Source organism: Dreissena polymorpha, chromosome 14, assembly GCF_020536995.1.
Source record: "Dreissena polymorpha isolate Duluth1 chromosome 14, UMN_Dpol_1.0, whole genome shotgun sequence".
In the NCBI taxonomy this organism is placed as follows: Eukaryota; Metazoa; Mollusca; class Bivalvia; order Myida; family Dreissenidae; genus Dreissena; species Dreissena polymorpha.
Genome location: NC_068368.1, coordinates 39053910 through 39081402, shown reverse-complemented (window position 1 = coordinate 39081402; position 27493 = coordinate 39053910). Strand labels below are relative to the sequence as shown.

The window sequence follows — 27493 nt, the reverse complement described above, 5'->3', positions numbered from 1 at the left end:
CTTGTTACTAATTAGTGATATCAGTGTTAATAAATGAAAATGCACAAAGTTATTGAATATGAAAAACTTTATGTGTCACAGATACCAGTGACCAAAAGGACTCTCTTTCAGACACAAATATATTATCATTTTATGTGCTTAATACTTGAGAATAATTAAACACTTGTCATCATTTGACAACATTTGTTGCAGCAACAATTATTTGCTTTCTCTTACATGGATCTCAATATTTAACATAGGTTGTTTTTTATTGACAGTAAAATTAGCAATCGGCTTGTCTTTCAATGCTTTATAGAGATGTTATTATAATATCTCTTTCAGTGCTTAACAAAGATTCATTTGGGACGTACCAGGCACTCCAACGAGTCCGGGCATTCCAGGAAAACCTGATAAAAATACGGTAAAACGAATGTCTTTCAATTTCGAGATTGCTCAGTGATCATAAAAAATTCATTATATAATATTTAGAAGATCAACGATGAAGCGTGCAAGAGGTATTTGTTTAAATAAAGTAGAAGTGTGTTAATAAGACATGAAGACCAACTTACAAAAATGGAACATACAACTTTCTGGACTAATGGACACATGCACCATGACCAGCGAGGTTAACACTGAATTAACATTTTCCATTCTTTACCTAGCAGTGAAATAAGTATTTGTACAAATAGGTGCACTAGGGGTATTTGTTAGCTTAAACTTTGTAAAACCAAGAAAGAATTAAAGAAACTGATTATATAACTGATTATGAAATAAGTAATTTAATTGATGTCGGTGATGTTTAAAAATAAATTTAGTTTTTTGTCAATTTACAAAATCATAACTTGTATCAGCTGAGATATTATAAAGAAGTGTTCTGAGAAAAATTCAAGAAATACAATTCAAACAGGAAAAACATTTTGAAAGGTTTCGATATAACCATAAAATGAAAATTGACCGACTGTCTGGCAGCCATGCTTTCTAATGGACTGGAGAAATCTCCAAACCGAGATAATTATTAGAACGAATGTTATTAGCAGTTTTCATGATGATCGGGCAAACATTCTCACTTACAGAGTGTTTAAAAGTTTCAAACCAAACAATATAAGCAACATTTTTTCGGTCATGTTGTTCGTATAAACAGAATCATTTTTCAAACTCGGACAATGTGTCAATGGAATAATTGTACAGCTAAAGTTGTATGTTTATTGGACACAAACTGTGACTTATATAGTAGCATCAATGTTTGCAAAAAACAGATCAAGAAAACTTGTCCGCCTCCTGGCGGGCGTGTTTATACAGTAGGTCAGAACCCCTTTTTAACTCGACCGAGTAGTCATTAGAACATTGTCAGACTCGGCCGATATATTACTTATGACACATATATAGGATAAACGTTCTGAGAAAAAGTATAAAGGATTACTGGACAACGCAAGTACTTCTAGAGTGATCACAAGGGTTCACTTAGCCATAAAACAACAATTGCTTTGTACCCATACAGCCATGTTTTTCAATTTGTTGCAGCAACAAGTATTTCCTATCTCTCACATGGATCTCAATGCTTGACAGAGGTGATGTTGTATTGACAGTTTTTTTAGCAAACTAGCACACTGTGCTTCAAAGAGATAATATTTTAATTGACAGCCATTCACTCATTGAGAAAACATTTAATTTTAGTGTTTAAGTGTTTTGTTGTCAAACAGTTTATGCACAATTCAGAAAGCTAGTAATTCAACTTTTTAGAGAGCAGTTTTGTTGATTGGCAATTCAAGATTACTTATTTCCTTACCTGAATGAATTTAACCAGACTGTGTAAAAATCTTTAGATTATTACAAATGGACCCTATTCGTATTTCACAATGTAGTCCATTGTCTATAGAGTACCGGTAATTATCATAAACCATTTAACAAAATTTCCGAAGGTTCCAATACTATTTGCATTAAAAACCTTAGCCCTAGATGATTGCTGATATTAATTGTACGCTTTAAAAATTACTTCTTATGCTATTTTATATGCACAACTTTTGCCGTTACCATCGTTTACTCATCAACTCACCACACTCCCCACTTAGTCCTTACGAACACTACTCACCGTCTGGTCCTCTTGGTCAAGATGATCAAAAAATGATACAAATGAAAAGTACATTTAATAATACTAATTGCAAGCCATTTTTGGAACAACACATTTAAACAAGATAGTTTTGATTACTTAAAGAATTCGTTACGAGTCACACACTCAGCATAGTGGGTATGGATCAAGCATATGTCAGTACGATAGCTTTAAAGTTATTGGGTCCTCTGTTATCTTTAGCGCTCAATTGACAACGGCTGACTAATAATTTAGGGGTAGGTGTATGTATACAAGCGTAACAACTGGAGTTTCTAGATTGCTCATTTCCTCTACTTTGGCGAACCAGAGGCTATATGTATTGGCGAAGTGGCAGCGATTACCTCTAGAACCCTACCATCCTGGTAGACCTGAAGAACCAAAAATAACGATGTGATGTCGCGGGAAATACACACACACACAATAATAAATATAATGCATTAATGAAGGCACAAAGCATTAAAAACATTCATAAAAATATTTTAAATTTCTGGACTCATAGCTTTTCTAGTAGTTCTCTTTTGACACACGTGTTGCAAGATAGTTATTTCAGTGTAAATAAAGGAAAATGCCCATTGTTATTGAAAGTAAAAACATTTTTTGTGTCACAGATACCAAAGACCACAAGGACTCTTTTCCACGCAAAAATGAAAAATCCTTGTATGCGCTTATTACTTGAGAATAATAAAATACGTGTAAACATTTGACAAAATGTGTTGTAGCAACAATTATTTGCATTCTCTCACATGGATCTCAATGCTTGACAGATGTGATTTTGTTAATTAGCAATTTAGCAATCGAAAAACTTGTCGTTCAGTGCTTTACAGAGATGTTATTACATGTATGATTGATTGTCATTCAATCATTGAGATATCATTAATGGCAGTGCTTGACAAAGGTGTTCGTTTGACAGTCATTTAGCCATGAAGAAAACTATTATTTGAGGGCTTGAAATAAATGTTTTTGTTTGACAGTTTATTCACAATTGAGAAAACAAGTATTTCAGTTTTAATGAGGTGTTTTGTTGATTAACAATTCAAGATTAATAATTTCCTAATAGTTGGCTTAAAAATTCCTGAAATCTGACATCTGATGGCATTTCTTAGGCATGGCTTCCTTTTATGTTATAATGATTGCAAATACATTTTTTTTAAATTCTGGAGGGGATGTCACCCTCTGGGATGCTTGACGATCCAGTTATTAGGTCAAAAGATCAATGAGTGCATTTTGCTTTAATTTTGCTTTAAAAATTGAGGTTACATTGCCAAAATTGTAAAATATCAAATACTATTACTGATTTTACTCTTGAACAGACTTATATTTGATAATTGAAGGTGTATCTCATTTTTTAACTGATTTTGGCTTTTTCATAAGTAGGTGAAAGGTCATCGAGTGCACTTTTATAACCCGTAAATTGCGGTGTATGTTGAAACCAACCAAAGATCCATGTATAATATATTTGTAAGTAACTTTTCAATGAGAGCTGGATACTTTGATGATGAAAAGAGTATATCTCTGTTGTATCTTAAGTGAATGTTCCTAACTTTGTAAATTATGTTACCTAAATTTAAAGAAAACAATGTTCAATTTTAGACTATAATACTTATTGCGTTTTATAATATAACATCTGTTTATAATAAGAACCAAAATTATTTCTGCATTATTCTATCAATACAATTACGAGACTTTAAACAATGAAAGTATAGTTACAAGTAAACATGTGTGATCTATGTTACAGTCTAAATAAATATATATATTGTTTTATATGCATATTATGCTAAATACTATTTTAAATAAAAGATTTCACCACAAATAGTTTACTCTCATTACGTTATTAATACTGGCCGTTCTATAATGTCATATTCATGCAAGATAAGTTAATTTTACTACACCAAATTAGTATTAATTGTAATAGATATGAATAATGTAAAATATAAATTATTTTACCAAAAACAGTGATCTTTTTAGTTATATATTTCAAAAACTTTAGTACCATTTATAATATAAAACAAATGTTCATCTGACTTCAATGCACGATTATGACCTACTGTATCATCATGCTGAAGATAATGTCGGTCTTGTATGATAATTTATTTAACATACGTTACTTAAATTCACAGTTTTGTTTCAAACCACGAATTACTATGGCAGTATATGTATCTCCTTATCTTTTATCGTTTACAATAATTATCTATTGTTAAAACAGCCATTCGCTTCAAATGCGCATTCAAACAAGCATCCTTGGTCAGATCGATAGCACTTACATCGTGCGTTACTACACTTGGTTTGACAGCCACATAGTACTTACTGGACACATGCTGCAGGGACCTTTGGTTTCCTCATCCATACCGGTTTCAATGATTTTTCTTCAAATTTCCATGCGCCAACATCAAGAGGATCATCAGGCTGAAAATCCTTATCTGTGGCATTTAGCCATATCTTTGCCTGATAATTTGCCTTTTAATGCGAAGTTCAAGCGCATCATTTGTAGGGGGTAACAAATCCAAACTCTTCCTGGCTTTCAAAAATAACCGATACCTACATGTGTCAATGTTTGGGGGGTAGCCCTGACAAAAGCCATACAGCACACACAGAAATTTAGAAACTGCTAGAGCAAAACTATCTCTACCAACCCAACACCCTCAGATTGTGCGATATACTTCACCTAGGCGGTTTTCTTACTTATTCCTTTTAGAGTAGACGTAGTCTCGCATCCTGTCGATGCGTGAAACCCTAATATGTTCCTTCTGACAGTGACATCTAGTTTTTCAGATATTGTGTGCACAGGATAACATTTTCTTTGTTTGCCTGTAACATATATCATAATATACATCGGCGTCAGCTCCAAGGTGGTATATTAACAAGAGCAGAACGTCAGTGTCTATACAATATACTTCTTAACGACTGTAGCCTCTATCAAAAGCGTTCCTTGAGTGCAATATAATTCGCGTATCTGCCTACTCATGATTTATACATACCGGTAGGTTTGTTGCAACAAAAGTACTCGACTTTGAATCAACATCACCTGGAAATCCACCTCCTACAACTATAGTTGATCCTGCTGGAAGATTTTCTGATTGTTTTATCAATTGGTTTGAGAGAAACTCAGCCAGGTCTGCTTTATTTTCATTGTGTGATATACTGTTCCCATATTTTTGGAAGAGGAACGTTTGGAACTGTTATGAACTTCCTAATAGGTCGACGCTTTCCTTTCCTCTTAACTCCCGTTTCTTCTTTGATATATTTACTTCCAAAGTATCGATCAAAAGTCACATCAACTCGGGTAGTGTTTGCGCTGAAATGCCTTAAAACAGATGTTACAAAAACAGTTGCATATTGTCCAAATGTTTGACAGTCCTTAGGCTTACCTAAACTTTGTATTAGCGTGTCCATCAATTATTGCACATGTTGCATCAGTCGTTGTCGGAACAACTTGAGGCGTCACCATATCAATTTCCTTTGTAAGCACTTGGAGTATGTTTGATTTCTGGGTTTCATGCATTTTCTCACTAGCCTTTGCAAATGATAATGGCACATCAGAAAGTTCATGTTCTAGTATATATGCTGTTTCTACGGCTCTCCCTGAATTATCTGCGTTGAAAAGTCTCTGCATTAGTTTTCTGTCAGCCTTTAAAATCTGTGTCACATTCTGATTTTTATTGACTGTCTCCTTATAGAGATATGCAAATGTTTTGGAATGTACCTTTTGAATAGAAGCATACAATTCAACATTCTGCTATGTTAGCCTTTTCTCTGCAAATTCCTTGAGTAATGTTTTACCTCGACTTTCACAGGTTAATAAATCATCGGTGATATCATTAGTTGCTTCGTCATCATCATTTTGATTGAACAATTTCATGGTAATTTTAAAAACCGCTGATCTTACTGACGTAATGCAAAACCGATCTCTTGCCTGGTCCTGTCTTGTTATTCCAATAATACCCCCTGTCGGTTTACACTTTCTGTTTATCCACTCAGTAGCTTTGTCGACAGGTACACCGTTGAATGCTTTTTCTTTCAGCCTGACTACAAAGTGACCTTTAATAAACTCTTTTAACACTTCAGGTGCTGCATATTCTAATGCCTATATGTCTGCTTGATATACAGGACCCCAAGGGGCATAGTTTGTGTGGTCGTACACCATTAGCCACGGTAGCATCCCGGAAAAGGTTTCAATATGCAACAGCCAATCGCCTTTCATTTTGGCTTTAATGAACTTCATAAGGATGTCAACCAAATGTTGATAGCAATTCCAGATAGAAAAGTTTTGTTCTTCACTTCACTTTTCTCTTTGTCGAATTTATCTAGTAATTCACCAGGGATTAGATCAGCAGTATAGGATATATGCAGTTTAAACAGGATCAAGAATGTACACTTAAAACAATGTAATAAGATACTGAAATACTACACAAATGAGTTTCAGTCTTTTTTTAAGCGTACGTTGTACTTCATTATATTTATAATGGATAATTTTAATTTTTCTTTTTACTTTACAAATATGTTTATAGAGTTAACAAAATAAATAAAAAATATTTCATTGTTTAAAAATACTTTTTCAACATACTATTTTATTCTGTTGATTTTCAATGCCAGTTGTCATGTTTATTTTGGCATAAAAGTGCAGTAAATGACCTTTTGACATATACAAGTGAACACTAGACAAGATACAATTTTAATTAGATCCAATCAGGTTCATTTTCAGACAATAGTACTGCCTTAAACTTTTCAATTTTGGTTATACATCACAATGCGATGTATTTCATCTCCTTAACAACTGAAAACTGTACCCATTGACCTTTGACCTATTTAAAAGGATGTCAAACACCTGAGAAGGTGACATCCCCTGTAGATTTTCAGCAGAGTGTATGTAGATACCAAAAAACATAAAAAGAAGCCATGCTTACCATACACATACTTTAGTATAATTGTATGAAATATATATATATATATATATATATATATATATATATATATATATATATATATATATATATATATATATATATATAGTTGGAACTGACCATTCTCTCCCGGATATCCTCGTGCCCCTTTCTCTCCTGGAGAACCTTTTCCGGGTAAACCCGGCTCACCTTTTGTTCCGGGAAATCCATCCAGACCTCTTAAACCTGGAAATTACAGTAAAAGGAATGTCTTTCAATTTTGAGCTTGCTCAGTGATCATTAACTTTGCATTATATAATATAAAGAGGAGCAACGATATAACGTGAAAGCGCTTTTTTTAACAAAGCTGTATAAAGTAGAAGGGTGTCAATAAGACATGAATTTCCAACTAACTGAAAAAGGTAACATAACACTTTCTGGACTTATGGACGCATTCGCCCATGGCAAGCTGGGTTAACACTTAATTCACATTTTCCTTTCTTCACCTATCCGTAGAATAAGTATTTGTATAAATTTTTTCACAAGGGATAATACAGAAATATAGTAATTTTACTTATAGTGAATTAAGTCCTTTGATTGGTGTCGGTGATGTTTTATATTAAATTAAGTTTTTTGTCAGTATGCAAAACCATTTCAGGTATAAGCTGAGATATTATAAGAAGGAGTGTTCTAAGAAAATTTAAAGATATTGAAAAAACATTTTACAATGTTTCGATATAACCACATAATGAAAATTGAACAACTGTCTGGCAGCCATGCTTTCTAATGGACTGATGACATTTCCAAACCAAGATAATTATAAGAACGAATGTTATTTGCAGTTTTTATGATGACCGGGCAAACATGTTGATTGACAGAATGTTTAAAACGTTCGAAGCAAATATAATCAACATTGTTCCCGCCTTCGCCGGTCACTTGTTCAACTAAACGGAATTACAATGTATATTGTTATGAACTTCCTAATAGGTCGACGCTTTCCTTTCCTCTTAACTCCCGTTTCTTCTTTGATATATTTACTTCCAAAGTATCGATCAAAAGTCACATCAACTCGGGTAGTGTTTGCGCTGAAATGCCTTAAAACAGATGTTACAAAAACAGTTGCATATTGTCCAAATGTTTGACAGTCCTTAGGCTTACCTAAACTTTGTATTAGCGTGTCCATCAATTATTGCACATGTTGCATCAGTCGTTGTCGGAACAACTTGAGGCGTCACCATATCAATTTCCTTTGTAAGCACTTGGAGTATGTTTGATTTCTGGGTTTCATGCATTTTCCCACTAGCCTTTGCAAATGATAATGGCACATCAGAAAGTTCATGTTCTAGTATATATGCTGTTTCTACGGCTCTCCCTGAATTATCTGCGTTGAAAAGTCTCTGCATTAGCTTTCTGTCAGCCTTTAAAATCTGTGTCACTTTCTGATTTTTATTGACTGTCTCCTTATAGAGATATGCAAATGTTTTGGAATGTACCTTTTGAATAGAAGCACACAATTCAACATTCTGCTATGTCAGCCTTTTCTCTGCAAATTCCTTGAGTAATGTTTTACCTCGACTTTCACAGGTTAATAAATCATCGGTGATATCATTAGTTGCTTCGTCATCATCATTTTGATTGAACAATTTCATGGTACTTTTAAAAACCGCTGATCTTACTGACGTAATGCAAAACCTATCTCTTGCCTGGTCCTGTCTTGTTATTCCAATAATACCCCCTGTCGGTTTACACTTTCTGTTTATCCACTCAGTAGCTTTGTCGACAGGTACACCGTTGAATGCTTTTTCTTTCAGCCTGACTACAAAGTGACCTTTAATAAACTCTTTTAACACTTCAGGTGCTGCATATTCTAATGCTTATATGTCTGCTTGATATACAGGACCCCAAGGGGCATAGTTTGTGTGGTCGTACACCATTAGCCACGGTAGCATCCCGGAAAAGGTTTCAATATGCAACAGCCAATCGCCTTTCATTTTGGCTTTAATGAACTTCATAAGGATGTCAACCAAATGTTGATAGCAATTCCAGATAGAAAAGTTTTGTTCTTCACTTCACTTTTCTCTTTGTCGAATTTATCTAGTAATTCACCAGGGATTAGATCAGCAGTATAGGATATATGCAGTTTAAACAGGATCAAGAATGTACACTTAAAACAATGTAATAAGATACTGAAATACTACACAAATGAGTTTCAGTCTTTTTTTAAGCGTACGTTGTACTTCATTATATTTATAATGGATAATTTTAATTTTTCTTTTTACTTTACAAATATGTTTATAGAGTTAACAAAATAAATAAAAAATATTTCATTGTTTAAAAATACTTTTTCAACATACTATTTTATTCTGTTGATTTTCAATGCCAGTTGTCATGTTTATTTTGGCATAAAAGTGCAGTAAATGACCTTTTGACATATACAAGTGAACACTAGACAAGATACAATTTTAATTAGATCCAATCAGGTTCATTTTCAGACAATAGTACTGCCTTAAACTTTTCAATTTTGGTTATACATCACAATGCGATGTATTTCATCTCCTAAACAACTGAAAACTGTACCCATTGACCTTTGACCTATTTAAAAGGATGTCAAACACCTGAGAAGGTGACATCCCCTGTAGATTTTCAGCAGAGTGTATGTAGATACCAAAAAACATAAAAAGAAGCCATGCTTACCATACACATACTTTAGTATAATTGTATGAAATATATATATATATATATATATATATATATATATATATATATATATATATATATATATATATATATATATATATATATATATATATATATATATATATATATATATAGTTGGAACTGACCATTCTCTCCCGGCAATCCTGGTGCCCCTTTCTCTCCTGGAGAACCTTTTCCGGGTAAACCCGGCTCACCTTTTGTTCCGCGAAATCCATCCAGACCTCTTAAACCTGGAAATTACAGTAAAAGGAATGTCTTTCAATTTTGAGCTTGCTCAGTGATCATTAACTTTGCATTATATAATATAAAGAGGAGCAACGATATAACGTGAAAGCGCTTTTTTTAACAAAGCTGTATAAAGTAGAAGGGTGTCAATAAGACATGAATTTCCAACTAACTGAAAAAGGTAACATAACACTTTCTGGACTTATGGACGCATTCGCCCATGGCAAGCTGGGTTAACACTTAATTCACATTTTCCTTTCTTCACCTATCCGTAGAATAAGTATTTGTATAAATTTTTTCACAAGGGATAATACAGAAATATAGTAATTTTACTTATAGTGAATTAAGTCCTTTGATTGGTGTCGGTGATGTTTTATATTAAATTAAGTTTTTTGTCAGTATGCAAAACCATTTCAGGTATAAGCTGAGATATTATAAGAAGGAGTGTTCTAAGAAAATTTAAAGATATTGAAAAAACATTTTACAATGTTTCGATATAACCACATAATGAAAATTGAACAACTGTCTGGCAGCCATGCTTTCTAATGGACTGATGACATTTCCAAACCAAGATAATTATAAGAACGAATGTTATTTGCAGTTTTTATGATGACCGGGCAAACATGTTGATTGACAGAATGTTTAAAACGTTCGAAGCAAATATAATCAACATTATTCCCGCCTTCGCCGGTCACTTGTTCAACTAAACGGAATTACAATGTATATTGTTATGAACTTCCTAATAGGTCGACGCTTTCCTTTCCTCTTAACTCCCGTTTCTTCTTTGATATATTTACTTCCAAAGTATCGATCAAAAGTCACATCAACTCGGGTAGTGTTTGCGCTGAAATGCCTTAAAACAGATGTTACAAAAACAGTTGCATATTGTCCAAATGTTTGACAGTCCTTAGGCTTACCTAAACTTTGTATTAGCGTGTCCATCAATTATTGCACATGTTGCATCAGTCGTTGTCGGAACAACTTGAGGCGTCACCATATCAATTTCCTTTGTAAGCACTTGGAGTATGTTTGATTTCTGGGTTTCATGCATTTTCCCACTAGCCTTTGCAAATGATAATGGCACATCAGAAAGTTCATGTTCTAGTATATATGCTGTTTCTACGGCTCTCCCTGAATTATCTGCGTTGAAAAGTCTCTGCATTAGCTTTCTGTCAGCCTTTAAAATCTGTGTCACTTTCTGATTTTTATTGACTGTCTTCTTATAGAGATATGCAAATGTTTTGGAATGTACCTTTTGAATAGAAGCACACAATTCAACATTCTGCTATGTCAGCCTTTTCTCTGCAAATTCCTTGAGTAATGTTTTACCTCGACTTTCACAGGTTAATAAATCATCGGTGATATCATTAGTTGCTTCGTCATCATCATTTTGATTGAACAATTTCATGGTACTTTTAAAAACCGCTGATCTTACTGACGTAATGCAAAACCTATCTCTTGCCTGGTCCTGTCTTGTTATTCCAATAATACCCCCTGTCGGTTTACACTTTCTGTTTATCCACTCAGTAGCTTTGTCGACAGGTACACCGTTGAATGCTTTTTCTTTCAGCCTGACTACAAAGTGACCTTTAATAAACTCTTTTAACACTTCAGGTGCTGCATATTCTAATGCTTATATGTCTGCTTGATATACAGGACCCCAAGGGGCATAGTTTGTGTGGTCGTACACCATTAGCCACGGTAGCATCCCGGAAAAGGTTTCAATATGCAACAGCCAATCGCCTTTCATTTTGGCTTTAATGAACTTCATAAGGATGTCAACCAAATGTTGATAGCAATTCCAGATAGAAAAGTTTTGTTCTTCACTTCACTTTTCTCTTTGTCGAATTTATCTAGTAATTCACCAGGGATTAGATCAGCAGTATAGGATATATGCAGTTTAAACAGGATCAAGAATGTACACTTAAAACAATGTAATAAGATACTGAAATACTACACAAATGAGTTTCAGTCTTTTTTTAAGCGTACGTTGTACTTCATTATATTTATAATGGATAATTTTAATTTTTCTTTTTACTTTACAAATATGTTTATAGAGTTAACAAAATAAATAAAAAATATTTCATTGTTTAAAAATACTTTTTCAACATACTATTTTATTCTGTTGATTTTCAATGCCAGTTGTCATGTTTATTTTGGCATAAAAGTGCAGTAAATGACCTTTTGACATATACAAGTGAACACTAGACAAGATACAATTTTAATTAGATCCAATCAGGTTCATTTTCAGACAATAGTACTGCCTTAAACTTTTCAATTTTGGTTATACATCACAATGCGATGTATTTCATCTCCTTAACAACTGAAAACTGTACCCATTGACCTTTGACCTATTTAAAAGGATGTCAAACACCTGAGAAGGTGACATCCCCTGTAGATTTTCAGCAGAGTGTATGTAGATACCAAAAAACATAAAAAGAAGCCATGCTTACCATACACATACTTTAGTATAATTGTATGAAATATATATATATATATATATATATATATATATATATATATATATATATATATATATATATATATATATATATATATATATATATATATATATATATATATATATATAGTTGGAACTGACCATTCTCTCCCGGCAATCCTCGTGCCCCTTTCTCTCCTGGAGAACCTTTTCCGGGTAAACCCGGCTCACCTTTTGTTCCGGGAAATCCATCCAGACCTCTTAAACCTGGAAATTACAGTAAAAGGAATGTCTTTCAATTTTGAGCTTGCTCAGTGATCATTAACTTTGCATTATATAATATAAAGAGGAGCAACGATATAACGTGAAAGCGCTTTTTTTAACAAAGCTGTATAAAGTAGAAGGGTGTCAATAAGACATGAATTTCCAACTAACTGAAAAAGGTAACATAACACTTTCTGGACTTATGGACGCATTCGCCCATGGCAAGCTGGGTTAACACTTAATTCACATTTTCCTTTCTTCACCTATCCGTAGAATAAGTATTTGTATAAATTTTTTCACAAGGGATAATACAGAAATATAGTAATTTTACTTATAGTGAATTAAGTCCTTTGATTGGTGTCGGTGATGTTTTATATTAAATTAAGTTTTTTGTCAGTATGCAAAACCATTTCAGGTATAAGCTGAGATATTATAAGAAGGAGTGTTCTAAGAAAATTTAAAGATATTGAAAAAACATTTTACAATGTTTCGATATAACCACATAATGAAAATTGAACAACTGTCTGGCAGCCATGCTTTCTAATGGACTGATGACATTTCCAAACCAAGATAATTATAAGAACGAATGTTATTTGCAGTTTTTATGATGACCGGGCAAACATGTTGATTGACAGAATGTTTAAAACGTTCGAAGCAAATATAATCAACATTGTTCCCGCCTTCGCCGGTCACTTGTTCAACTAAACGGAATTACAATGTATATTGTTATGAACTTCCTAATAGGTCGACGCTTTCCTTTCCTCTTAACTCCCGTTTCTTCTTTGATATATTTACTTCCAAAGTATCGATCAAAAGTCACATCAACTCGGGTAGTGTTTGCGCTGAAATGCCTTAAAACAGATGTTACAAAAACAGTTGCATATTGTCCAGATGTTTGACAGTCCTTAGGCTTACCTAAACTTTGTATTAGCGTGTCCATCAATTATTGCACATGTTGCATCAGTCGTTGTCGGAACAACTTGAGGCGTCACCATATCAATTTCCTTTGTAAGCACTTGGAGTATGTTTGATTTCTGGGTTTCATGCATTTTCCCACTAGCCTTTGCAAATGATAATGGCACATCAGAAAGTTCATGTTCTAGTATATATGCTGTTTCTACGGCTCTCCCTGAATTATCTGCGTTGAAAAGTCTCTGCATTAGCTTTCTGTCAGCCTTTAAAATCTGTGTCACTTTCTGATTTTTATTGACTGTCTCCTTAAAGAGATATGCAAATGTTTTGGAATGTACCTTTTGAATAGAAGCACACAATTCAACATTCTGCTATGTCAGCCTTTTCTCTGCAAATTCCTTGAGTAATGTTTTACCTCGACTTTCACAGGTTAATAAATCATCGGTGATATCATTAGTTGCTTCGTCATCATCATTTTGATTGAACAATTTCATGGTACTTTTAAAAACCGCTGATCTTACTGACGTAATGCAAAACCTATCTCTTGCCTGGTCCTGTCTTGTTATTCCAATAATACCCCCTGTCGGTTTACACTTTCTGTTTATCCACTCAGTAGCTTTGTCGACAGGTACACCGTTGAATGCTTTTTCTTTCAGCCTGACTACAAAGTGACCTTTAATAAACTTTTTAACACTTCAGGTGCTGCATATTCTAATGCTTATATGTCTGCTTGATATACAGGACCCCAAGGGGCATAGTTTGTGTGGTCGTACACCATTAGCCACGGTAGCATCCCGGAAAAGGTTTCAATATGCAACAGCCAATCGCCTTTCATTTTGGCTTTAATGAACTTCATAAGGATGTCAACCAAATGTTGATAGCAATTCCAGATAGAAAAGTTTTGTTCTTCACTTCACTTTTCTCTTTGTCGAATTTATCTAGTAATTCACCAGGGATTAGATCAGCAGTATAGGATATATGCAGTTTAAACAGGATCAAGAATGTACACTTAAAACAATGTAATAAGATACTGAAATACTACACAAATGAGTTTCAGTCTTTTTTTAAGCGTACGTTGTACTTCATTATATTTATAATGGATAATTTTAATTTTTCTTTTTACTTTACAAATATGTTTATAGAGTTAACAAAATAAATAAAAAATATTTCATTGTTTAAAAATACTTTTTCAACATACTATTTTATTCTGTTGATTTTCAATGCCAGTTGTCATGTTTATTTTGGCATAAAAGTGCAGTAAATGACCTTTTGACATATACAAGTGAACACTAGACAAGATACAATTTTAATTAGATCCAATCAGGTTTATTTTCAGACAATAGTACTGCCTTAAACTTTTCAATTTTGGTTATACATCACAATGCGATGTATTTCATCTCCTTAACAACTGAAAACTGTACCCATTGACCTTTGACCTATTTAAAAGGATGTCAAACACCTGAGAAGGTGACATCCCCTGTAGATTTTCAGCAGAGTGTATGTAGATACCAAAAAACATAAAAAGAAGCCATGCTTACCATACACATACTTTAGTATAATTGTATGAAATATATATATATATATATATATATATATATATATATATATATATATATATATATATATATATATATATATATATATATATATATATATATATATATATAGTTGGAACTGACCATTCTCTCCCGGCAATCCTGGTGCCCCTTTCTCTCCTGGAGAACCTTTTCCGGGTAAACCCGGCTCACCTTTTGTTCCGGGAAATCCATCCAGACCTCTTATACCTGGAAATTACAGTAAAAGGAATGTCTTTCAATTTTGAGCTTGCTCAGTGATCATTAACTTTGCATTATATAATATAAAGAGGAGCAACGATATAACGTGAAAGCGCTTTTTTTAACAAAGCTGTATAAAGTAGAAGGGTGTCAATAAGACATGAATTTCCAACTAACTGAAAAAGGTAACATAACACTTTCTGGACTTATGGACGCATTCGCCCATGGCAAGCTGGGTTAACACTTAATTCACATTTTCCTTTCTTCACCTATCCGTAGAATAAGTATTTGTATAAATTTTTTCACAAGGGATAATACAGAAATATAGTAATTTTACTTATAGTGAATTAAGTCCTTTGATTGGTGTCGGTGATGTTTTATATTAAATTAAGTTTTTTGTCAGTATGCAAAACCATTTCAGGTATAAGCTGAGATATTATAAGAAGGAGTGTTCTAAGAAAATTTAAAGATATTGAAAAAACATTTTACAATGTTTCGATATAACCACATAATGAAAATTGAACAACTGTCTGGCAGCCATGCTTTCTAATGGACTGATGACATTTCCAAACCAAGATAATTATAAGAACGAATGTTATTTGCAGTTTTTATGATGACCGGGCAAACATGTTGATTGACAGAATGTTTAAAACGTTCGAAGCAAATATAATCAACATTGTTCCCGCCTTCGCCGGTCACTTGTTCAACTAAACGGAATTACAATGTATATTGTTATGAACTTCCTAATAGGTCGACGCTTTCCTTTCCTCTTAACTCCCGTTTCTTCTTTGATATATTTACTTCCAAAGTATCGATCAAAAGTCACATCAACTCGGGTAGTGTTTGCGCTGAAATGCCTTAAAACAAATGTTACAAAAACAGTTGCATATTGTCCAAATGTTTGACAGTCCTTAGGCTTACCTAAACTTTGTATTAGCGTGTCCATCAATTATTGCACATGTTGCATCAGTCGTTGTCGGAACAACTTGAGGCGTCACCATGTCAATTTCCTTTGTAAGCACTTGGAGTATGTTTGATTTCTGGGTTTCATGCATTTTCCCACTAGCCTTTGCAAATGATAATGGCACATCAGAAAGTTCATGTTCTAGTATATATGCTGTTTCTACGGCTCTCCCTGAATTATCTGCGTTGAAAAGTATCTGCATTAGCTTTCTGTCAGCCTTTAAAATCTGTGTCACTTTCTGATTTTTATTGACTGTCTCCTTATAGAGATATGCAAATGTTTTGGAATGTACCTTTTGAATAGAAGCATACAATTCAACATTCTGCTATGTCAGCCTTTTCTCTGCAAATTCCTTGAGTAATGTTTTACCTCGACTTTCACAGGTTAATAAATCATCGGTGATATCATTAGTTGCTTCGTCATCATCATTTTGATTGAACAATTTCATGGTACTTTTAAAAACCGCTGATCTTACTGACGTAATGCAAAACCTATCTCTTGCCTGGTCCTGTCTTGTTATTCCAATAATACCCCCTGTCGGTTTACACTTTCTGTTTATCCACTCAGTAGCTTTGTCGACAGGTACACCGTTGAATGCTTTTTCTTTCAGCCTGACTACAAAGTGACCTTTAATAAACTCTTTTAACACTTCAGGTGCTGCATATTCTAATGCTTATATGTCTGCTTGATATACAGGACCACAAGGGGCATAGTTTGTGTGGTCGTACACCATTAGCCACGGTAGCATCCCGGAAAAGGTTTCAATATGCAACAGCCAATCGCCTTTCATTTTGGCTTTAATGAACTTCATAAGGATGTCAACCAAATGTTGATAGCAATTCCAGATAGAAAAGTTTTGTTCTTCACTTCACTTTTCTCTTTGTCGAATTTATCTAGTAATTCACCAGGGATTAGATCAGCAGTATAGGATATATGCAGTTTAAACAGGATCAAGAATGTACACTTAAAACAATGTAATAAGATACTGAAATACTACACAAATGAGTTTCAGTCTTTTTTTAAGCGTACGTTGTACTTCATTATATTTATAATGGATAATTTTAATTTTTCTTTTTACTTTACAAATATGTTTATAGAGTTAACAAAATAAATAAAAAATATTTCATTGTTTAAAAATACTTTTTCAACATACTATTTTATTCTGTTGATTTTCAATGCCAGTTGTCATGTTTATTTTGGCATAAAAGTGCAGTAAATGACCTTTTGACATATACAAGTGAACACTAGACAAGATACAATTTTAATTAGATCCAATCAGGTTCATTTTCAGACAATAGTACTGCCTTAAACTTTTCAATTTTGGTTATACATCACAATGCGATGTATTTCATCTCCTTAACAAGTGAAAACTGTACCCATTGACCTTTGACCTATTTAAAAGGATGTCAAACACCTGAGAAGGTGACATCCCCTGTAGATTTTCAGCAGAGTGTATGTAGATACCAAAAAACATAAAAAGAAGCCATGCCTAAAAAATGCCAACCAACATTTTTTCCAGGCACATTTCTCAGATTTTTAGGTTAACTATAACCTGAATGCACTGAACCAGACTGTGTAAAGCTCTTTTGATTATTACAAATATTCATAATTCGTATTTTATAATGTAGCCTATATAGAGTACAAGTCATAATCAAAATCCTTTAAACAAATTTTACCAAGGATCCAATAATATTTTGCATGAACAACCTTAGCTTTATACACAACTTTGACCGTTTCCATCGTTTACTCATCAACTCATCACACTCACCTTCATATACCCTCTCACCCTGTGGTCCTGGCGGTCCAGGCTCGCCTGAAACACAATGCACGATTTGTATTAATTGTTCACCTGTAACAGTTGATTCCATTGAATATAACACGTTTTTTTTTATAATAAAACAATGGTAAGCATGTTTTTTCTGCGCATACCTATTTCGACATTTACGCTACATAACAAGAAAACCACACATTTCACATATAAGTGTGTACGAAAAATAAAGTGTATTCTTCTGTGATTTATTTTTCCATGTTTAAAGCTATTATCTTTCTTAGCTTAACATACAGATGATTTTGTATAATTGTATGAAATGGCATAATATATACATAAATGGAACTTACCAATCTTTCCAGGGAGTCCTGGTTCTCCTTTCTCTCCTGGAGAACCTTCTCCGGGTAAACCTGGCGCACCTTTTAATCCAGTCAAACCCGGTAAACCTGGAAAATACGGATAAAAGAATGTCTTTCAAATAATAGCTTGCTCAGTGATCATTTACATTGCATTATATAAATTGAGAAGATCAACGATGAAGCGTACAAGAGCTATTTCCAAGAAAGCTGTATAAAGTAGACGTGCGTCAATAAGACATGAATACCTGATTCACTGAAAAAGTAGACTTACAACTTTCAAGACTAATGGTTGCATGCAACCATGACCAGCAGGGTAAACACTGAATTCACATTTTCCGTTCTCCGACTAATAGTGGTATAAGTATTTGCACACATTGGTGCACAAGGGGTATTTTTTAGCTTGAACTTTGTAAAACAAAGAAAGAATTATAGTAATATAACTTATAATGAATTAAGTAATTTGATTGTGAGTCGGTGATGTTTACTAAAAAAGTAAGTAATTCGATTGTAAGATGTGAATTTTTACTTATCAAATATTTCCTATTGATTGCATGATCTTAAAATCTAAAACACGGAATTCAAAGGCCCGCAGTCGCTCTTCCGAAACTCGAGAGAACTCACCTTTTCAAATGAGATTTTTGTCATTATACAAAATCATTACATGTATCAGCTGGAATATTTATAGAAGAAGTGTTCTGAGAAAATTTCAAGACATTAAATAAAAACTTCAAAACATTTTACAAGCTTTCTATATAAGGAAAATTGACCAACTGTCTGGCGGTCATGCGTTTTATTGAAATTGAAACATTTAAAAACCGAGATATCATTAGTACGAATGTTATAAGCAGCTGTCATGATGAACGGGCAAGCATTCTGACTTACAGAGTGTTTAAAAGTTTCAAATCAAACAATATAAGCAACCTTTTTTCAGTCATGTGTTTAAATATACAGAACTATTGTTCAAACTCGGCTTACGTGTCAATAGAATAAATGCCCAGAGAAAGTTGTATGATTATTGGAAACAAAATGTTACTTATAGAGTATTAAGAAGGGTTTCAATAGCCAGATAAAGAAAAATTTTCCGCCTCCTGGCGGGCATGTTTGTACAGCGGATCAGAATACCTTTTTAACTCAACCGAGGAATCATAAGAACATTTTAAGACACGGCTGCGATATAACCTATGAAATGTATATATAAAAAAGACGATCCTATCAATATTTAGGATTACTGGACAACAAAAAGACTTCTAGAGTGATCACAAGGTTTCACTTTAGCCATAAAACGACTATTGCTGTGTACCCATACAGCCATGTTTCACAATTTGTTGTAGCAACAAGTACTTCCTACCTCACACATGGATCACATTGCTTGACAGAGGTGATTTTTTTATTTTCAGTGATTAAGCAATCGAGAAAAATTGGCTTTCGTTGCTTTAAAGAGATGTTATGTTAATTGACAGCGATTCAGTCATTGAGAAAACTTTATTTTTATTGATTAAGTGTTTTGTTGTTTTACAGTTTGTTCACAATTGAGAAAGCGATTATTTTAGCTTTTGAGAGAGGTGATCCGTTGATTGGCAGTTCAAGATTACTAATTTCCTTACCTGAATGAATTTAACCAGACTGTGTTAAATCTTAAGATAATTATGGGCCCTATTCGGTTTTTATTTTGTAGTCAATTGTCTATAGAGTACCGGTCATACTTATAATCCTTTTAACAAATTTTACCAAAGTTTCAATAATATTTTGCATAAAAAACCTTAGCCCTAGATGATCGTTTATATTAAGTGTACGCTTTAAAATTATTACTTATGCTATATTATATGCATAGCTTTGGCCGTTACCATCGTTTACACATCAACTCATCACACTCACCCCTTGGTCCGTACGAACCCTTCTCACCCTGTGGTCCTCTTGGTCCAGGCTCGCCTGAAAAAACACAGCGTGAATTTTTATTAATGCTTAATCTGTAACAGTTGATGCCACCTTGAATAAAACACGTTATCGTATAATAACACAATGGTAATCATGTTTTTTGCGCATAACTATTATGACATTTACGCTACATAACAAGACAACCACAATTTCACAAAAATGAGTGTATACGAAATGGGAAGTGTATTTTTCTTTGATTTAAATAACCGTGTTTTAAGTCATTCACATTGTTAGCTTTCCATACAAATATTTTTGTATAATTGTATGAACTGTCATAAATATAAACATAATTGGAACTTACCAATCTGGCCCGGTAATCCTGGTTCTCCTTTCTCTGCTGAAGAACCTTCGCCGAGTAAACCTGGCTCACCTTTTGATCCGGGAAATCCATTAAAACCTCTTGTACCTGGAAAATATGGTAAAAAGAATGTCTTTCAATTTCGAGCATGCTCAGTGATCATATACATTGCATTATATATTATATTAAGAAGATCAACGATGTAGAGTGAAAAAGCTATTTCTTAGAGAGATGTATAAAGTAGAAGTGTGTCAATAAGACATGAATACCAAAACTTACTGAAAAGGGTAACATAACACTTTTCGAACGCAAAAACCCATAACCATCGGGGTAAACCCGAGACTTGAAGGATATTTTATGAGAGGATTTTTGGCATTATACACAACCATTAGAGGTATAAGCTGAGATAGTATAAGAAGACGTGTTCTTATTCCAAGAAATTGCATAAAAACTTACCAAACATTTACAAGGTTACAATGATATTTTATGAGAAGATTTTCCGTCATTATACAAAACCATTACAGGTATAAGCGGAGATAGTATAAGAATAATTGTTCAGAGAATAATTGTTAGAACTAATGTTATAACCAGTTTTCATGATAATCTGGCCAATATTCTGACATACAAAGTGTTTAAAAGGTTCAGATCACATAACATAAGCAACATTTTTCCCGCCCTCGCCGATCATGCTTTTCAACTAAACAGAACCATTTTTCAAACTCGGCTCCTATATCAATAGAAAAAATGTCCAGAGAAAGTTTCATCATTATTGGACAAAACTGTAACTTATAGAGTATTAACAAGGTTTTGCAAAAGCCAGATAAAAACAAATATCCTGCCTCCTGGTGGGCATTTTTGCACAGCGGATCAGAACACCTTTTAAATTCGACCGAGAAATCATAATAACATATTCAAACTCGGCCGAGAAATAACTTATGAATAATGCTTGCCAGTTTTAAGCTACATGCATAGGTCATTGGGTTTATGACGTTCAATTTTATTTATATTTTCTCTCTGATAGGCGTTTCTTTTTTTATTTAATTATTATTTATTTAATTTTTAGCAGTCACATAAACAACCAAGCAATGTAATATGGAATTTTTACACCCATTATTGCTGCTTCTTCCTGTATTTGCGCGGTGATTATCTGAAATATTAACTTAATGACGCTATATTTTTAAATCTTTTTCTATAAAGAAGGAATGTAGTTGACACTTAATTTTGGTAGTTTCATTTTATCGTTCGTCAAAAAGTTGTAACTCTGTTGCTCTCGTATCTTCAATACCATTGAGTAATTAAATTGTAATTAAATTGAATGCGTTTTAATTCTTTTTTATTATTGTTTGATTTGAGTTACAATGCTATGACGTTAAATTTTATTTACACTTAAATGTATTATGAATATTGTTGGGCCAAGTGTGAGGTTGAGCGCTCTATAACCGGTTTAAACCCTCAATGCTTTGCATTGACCGTTCCAAGGCGGTGATCCCAGCTCTATTCATATTTTGTGTTTATGTTGGTTTGTATTGTGCTGTATTGTGCTGTTTTGTATTGTTTGGGCAATCGGTCACTTGCCTTAAATAAAGGACCAACTAATTGTTTTTAATGAGAATTCAATACTGCTCCAGCAGCTGGAGTTTCACTTCTTTATATTGAAACAAACGTTCTGAGCAAAATTAAGGAGAACTGGACAAAAGAGACTGCAAGAGTGATCACACGGTGTCACTTTAGCCGTAAAATGACATTTGCTCTGCACCCATACTGCCATGTTTTTCGATTCAGAGTAGCCATATGTCAAGATGTCATAAGAACTATTGTTCTGAGCAGGTTGCATGGCGATTTGACAAAACTTGTTACTAATAGAGTTCAAAATGGTTCACTGTAGAAATAACAAGCAAGGTTACACGTCCCCTGAAATGTTTTTCGGCGGAACGGAACCATGGATGAACGCGGCCGAGATATTATTAAACCACATGTTCTTTTAAAACAAATATTTTAATTGGAACAAATGTTCGATTTAGCTGGCTTTCAAATAATTGGTCTTAATTTGCATCGCTGTTCGCAAGCTTTTACTTTATTTTTTAGTTTTAATTTGACATATTCACGTAGGTTTTGACCCCAAGTGACTTAACAAAAATATTTACTCTTATGTAATAAAATTCCACTGACATGTTGCGCCAGTAGTAAAGACTGTGATATAACAAACAATCAAAGCGATTAAAAACTCATACACATGAAGAGTACATTTAATAATACTAGTTGCAAACCATTTTTGGGACAATACAATTAAACAAATTCTTTTGATTTCTCAAAGAATTCGTTACGAGTTACACACTTAACATAGGGGTTAAGTAACAAGCTTATGCCAGTACGATAGCTGTGAACATACATGAGCCCTGTTTTATCTTTAGCGCACAATTGACAACGGCTGACTTATAATTGAGGGGGAATTAAATGTTTTCAAGCGAAACAACTGGACTTTCTATATTGCTCATTTATTTTACTCTTGCAAGCCAGAGGCTATATGTATTGGTGAAGTGGCAGCGATTACCTGTCTCACCCTTTGCTCCTCTCATTCCTGGTGGACCTGAAGACCAAAAATAACGATGTGGTTGTCGCGGGAAATACACACAAACACTAATACATATAATGCAATAATGAAGATACAGAAACTGAAACTTAACTCATATCTGTTTTAATAGTTTTCACTCGACACACGTGTTGCAACATAGTGATATCAATGTTAATAAATGAACATGCGTTATATCATTGAAAGTAAAAACACTTCATTGTCACAAATACCAATGACCACAAGGACTCTATTTCACACACAAATGTAAAATCAGTCTTTGCGCTTTATACTTGAGAATAATAAAAACATAGTCAACATTTGACTTTTTTTTTGAAGCAACAAGTATTTGCTTTCTCTCACATGGATCTCAATGCTTGACAGAATCGATTTTTCATTGACAGCATTTTAGCAATCGAGAAAATGTGTCTTTCAGTGCTTTAACGAGATGTTATTATCATTGAGATATAATTAATGGCAGTGCTTGACAAAGATGAAGGTGTTTGTTTTACACTCGTATAGCCATGAAGAAAACTATTATTTCAGGGCTTGAAATAAGTGTTTTTGTTTTACAGATTATACACACTTGAGAAAGCTTTTGATAGAGGTGTTTAGTTGATTTACAAATCACGATTAATAATTTCGTTATCTGAATGCATTGAACTAGACTGTGTAAAGCTCTTTTGATTATTACAAATGGGCCAAATTTGTATTTTATTTTGTAGTGCATTGTCTATAGAGTACCGGTCATTTTTTTTCTTTGATTTACATTTCCATGTTCAAAGTAATTCTCATTCTCTTAGCTTACCATACGCATACTTTGGTATAATTGTATGAAATATTATATATATATATATATATATATATATATATATATATATATATATATATATATATATATATATATATATATATATATATATATATAGTTGGAACTGACCATTCTTTCCCGGCAATCCTGGTTCCCCTTTCTCTCCTGGAGAACCTTCTCCGGGTAAACCCGGCTCACCTTTTGGTCCGGGCAATCCATCCAGACCTCTTATACCTGGAAATTACAGTAAAAGGAATGTCTTTCAATTTTGAGCTTGCTCAGTGATCATAATTTGCATTATATAATATATAGAGGAGCAACGATATAACGTGAAAGCGCTTTTTTTAATAAAGCTGTATAAAGTAGAAGGGTGTCAATAAGACATGAATTTCCAACTAACTGAAAAAGGTAACATAACACTTTCTGGACTTATGGACGCATTCGCCCATGGCAAGCTGGGTTAACACTTAATTCACATTTTCCTTTCTTCACCTATCCGTAGAATAAGTATTTGTATAAATTTTTTCACAAGGGATAATACAGAAATATAGTAATTTTACTTATAGTGAATTAAGTCCTTTGATTGGTGTCGGTGATGTTTTATATTAAATTAAGTTTTTTGTCAGTATGCAAAACCATTTCAGGTATAAGCTGAGATATTATAAGAAGGAGTGTTCTAAGAAAATTTAAAGATATTGAAAAAACATTTTACAATGTTTCGATATAACCACATAATGAAAATTGAACAACTGTCTGGCAGCCATGCTTTCTAATGGACTGATGACATTTCCAAACCAAGATAATTATAAGAACGAATGTTATTTGCAGTTTTTATGATGAGCGGGCAAACATGTTGATTGACAGAATGTTTAAAACGTTCGAAGCAAATATAATCAACATTGTTCCCGCCTTCGCCGGTCACTTGTTCAACTAAACGGAATTACAATGTATATTTAAAAACTTGGCCAGTGTGTCGATAAATAAATGTCCTAAGAAAGTTTCATGATTATTAGACAAATATGTGACGCATAGAGCATTAACAAGGTTTTGCAATAACCAGATAAAGAAAATTATCCCGTCTCCTGGCGGGCATGTTTGTACAGCGAATTAGAACTCCATTTAACTCGACCGAGAAATCATAAGAACATTTCAATCTAGGTCGAGAAATCTCTTATGAATAATATATAAAATAAACGGTCTGAACAAAATTAAGGAGTACTGGACAAAAATAGACATCTAGAGTGATAACAAAGTTTCATTTTAGCCATAGAAGGAAAATTGCTCTGTACAAAGACAGCCATGTTTTTTCAATGGAGAGGAACCATTTTCGCACTAGGTCCATATATCATAAGAACCATTGTTCAGAATGTATTACCTATAGAATGTTCAACATATTCAACATGCTCACTGCAACAATAACAAACACAGCCAATGTCTCCTGTGATGTTTTTCAGTGGACCGGAACACTGTTCGAATTCGGCCGAGATATCATTAAACCACATGTTCTATTTACAACAAATATTCTTGTTGGAACCAATTTTCGAATCAGTAAGCTTACAGATAATTGAATTGATTTTCACAAGTCTTCGCTTTTTTAAAGTTTTAATTTGATTTAGTCACCTAGGTTTTGACCCCAAGTGACTCAGTTTTACACGATAGTTCAAAAAGTAAATATTAACTGCGAACGACACACGACGAACGACGGACAAAAGGTGATTACGATGTGCTGATGAAGAGTGGAATTAGTTCGTACTTTCATGACACATATTTTGAAAATTTTAACAATACAATCACGTTCCAGACCTGTCTTTTCAAGAATTACAATCCGTGAAATGTTTTCATTTGTGATATGTATTGTTCGCAAACTATCTTGTTCAACCTTGGATAACTGAGCTTGAGAATCATTGAGTCGCAATAGACCCTTTCAATACGACAGTCTTTGAGATCAAATTAGATTGCGCATTTTTCAATTCTTTTAACCAACACCAAGAATGCACTTGCGTTATGTGTCGTGACCACTATATCTTGTTCCACCTTAAATATTTGCATGTGCCTACCTGCTAACTGCGTTTTTACAGCCGTTTGCGTTGCATTCATCTCAGACTGAAGATATTCTTGCGTTTTCCTGACAGACTCAAATTGTAGCTGAATAATCGCCTTCTCCTTCTCCAAACCACGTCTTAACAGTTGCGTCTGCCGCCCTGCTTCTACAACTGCGACATCGGTAAAGCGATTTTCAATATCACCGAGCCTCTTCTCCAAGGTGGTCAGCTGTTGACTGCAGGGTCTAAAATCGTTAAACCGTGTTTCAAAAGAAGCCAACTGCTCAATCTGAGCGCTGAGTCTCATTTCAAACGACTCCAACCGCTGACTCGTCGTTGCCGTGATATCTTGGATCTGTTTTAATGATTTCTCTTGCGACTGCATTTCGAATACGATGTCATCCAATCGTTTTGACAACAGCCGGATGCTCAGTTCACACTGTCCACTGTGTGTCAACAAAATGACCAAGGAAAACACATACATCGGTAAATTCATATTTCTTAATCTCATAAATATTATACACACAAACCATATAGCGTATATGCGTCTAAACCGAAATAGGAAGCTCGTTAAAACGGTGGAAGGATGTTGCGCTTGTTAATACTTGTTTGCGTTTTCTACTCATAAAACGGAATTCACTTGTTAACATAGTTCTCAATAAGGAGTTTTCAAGTACTTCTTATAAACTCGCATTGAATCAACTTTAAGTGCTGTAAAACTACGCCGCAGTATAGCCTGACGACGAGAAAGCCGGTTTATATTAATCTCGTCTGCACTCTGATGTTTCTAATTCAAAAAGCCGTCGTTAGGAAACATAATAACTTTGAACAATAGCAAGTGTTGCTTACTTGAATACAAATTTTAGAGATAGCCCTTAAATAAATCCTTGAAATAGGTTTATATTTGCTTGCTGTTCAAATGTTGTCACACGAGTATGATGCAAGGTTGTTGTTGTAGTTATGGAGCTAGTATTGGATATTTTTATATGTTACCCATGTCTGTCTTTTAGAAAATAGTGCCTTACTCCAAAAAAATGACCTTGTTTTTAGTATTTGGAAATGAAAGTAAATACAAAATCTCAGAAGAACCCTTTGCACATTTATACCAGCAAAATGTTTCGGATTTTAATGGGGGCTGGGTCGAACGCATTGTGTCGACAGATATCGCTTTTCAATTAGCCTCTGCTTGATTTTATTGCTGTGCAATGCACTATTTTCAAGAAGCAACTCGCAAACAAAACTGTTCCGTAAAGTTTTGTTGACAATAAATGAATACAATTCTTTATCAATGTTCTTAATGTAAATTTGATGAAACAAATTGTTTTTTTTTTCAACAATGTTGATACAACAAATATTCGAAATAAAGTGACGTCCCTTTGTTAATTTTTATGGAACAATTTGTTGATTAAGTGTTGTTGTTTCAGGCGTTATTCTTTTGTTTAAGTTTGAA

General features: G+C 33.7%; 1 protein-coding gene across 11 annotated transcripts; it reads right to left on the bottom strand.

Moving 5' to 3' along the window:
* Positions 1-1168: 1168 nt before the first annotated feature.
* On the bottom strand, positions 1169-26660 carry LOC127857625 (collagen alpha-2(IV) chain-like). Of its 11 annotated transcripts, none has more exons than XM_052394161.1 (12): positions 26059-26660; positions 24131-24235; positions 23173-23208; positions 20625-20729; positions 20264-20317; positions 18380-18475; positions 18030-18074; positions 15202-15306; positions 12509-12613; positions 9807-9911; positions 7105-7209; positions 1169-2454 (listed from the first exon to the last, which is right to left on the bottom strand). In XM_052394161.1, exons 1-12 carry the CDS (start codon positions 26552-26554, stop codon positions 2438-2440), a joined length of 1374 nt encoding a protein of 457 aa, XP_052250121.1. In that variant the 5' UTR covers positions 26555-26660; the 3' UTR covers positions 1169-2437. The 11 variants fall into 11 exon arrangements, with proteins under 11 accessions (XP_052250121.1, XP_052250125.1, XP_052250126.1 ...); XM_052394165.1 differs by having other exon boundaries at positions 9807-9875; positions 12578-12613; XM_052394166.1 differs by lacking the exon at positions 7105-7209.
* Positions 26661-27493: the final 833 nt, after the last annotated feature.

Excerpts from the sequence above, each read along its gene's own strand:
- LOC127857625 (XM_052394161.1), bottom strand. The coding sequence starts at position 26,554 with ATGAGATTAAGAAATATGAATTTACCGATGTATGTGTTTTCCTTGGTC. Across the intron at positions 15,307-18,029 it reads GGGTGAGAGGGTATATGAAG|GTATAAGAGGTCTGGATGGA; the intron begins GTGAGTGTGATG and ends TGTAATTTCCAG. Across the intron at positions 12,614-15,201 it reads AGGATTGCCGGGAGAGAATG|GTTTAAGAGGTCTGGATGGA; the intron begins GTCAGTTCCAAC and ends TGTAATTTCCAG.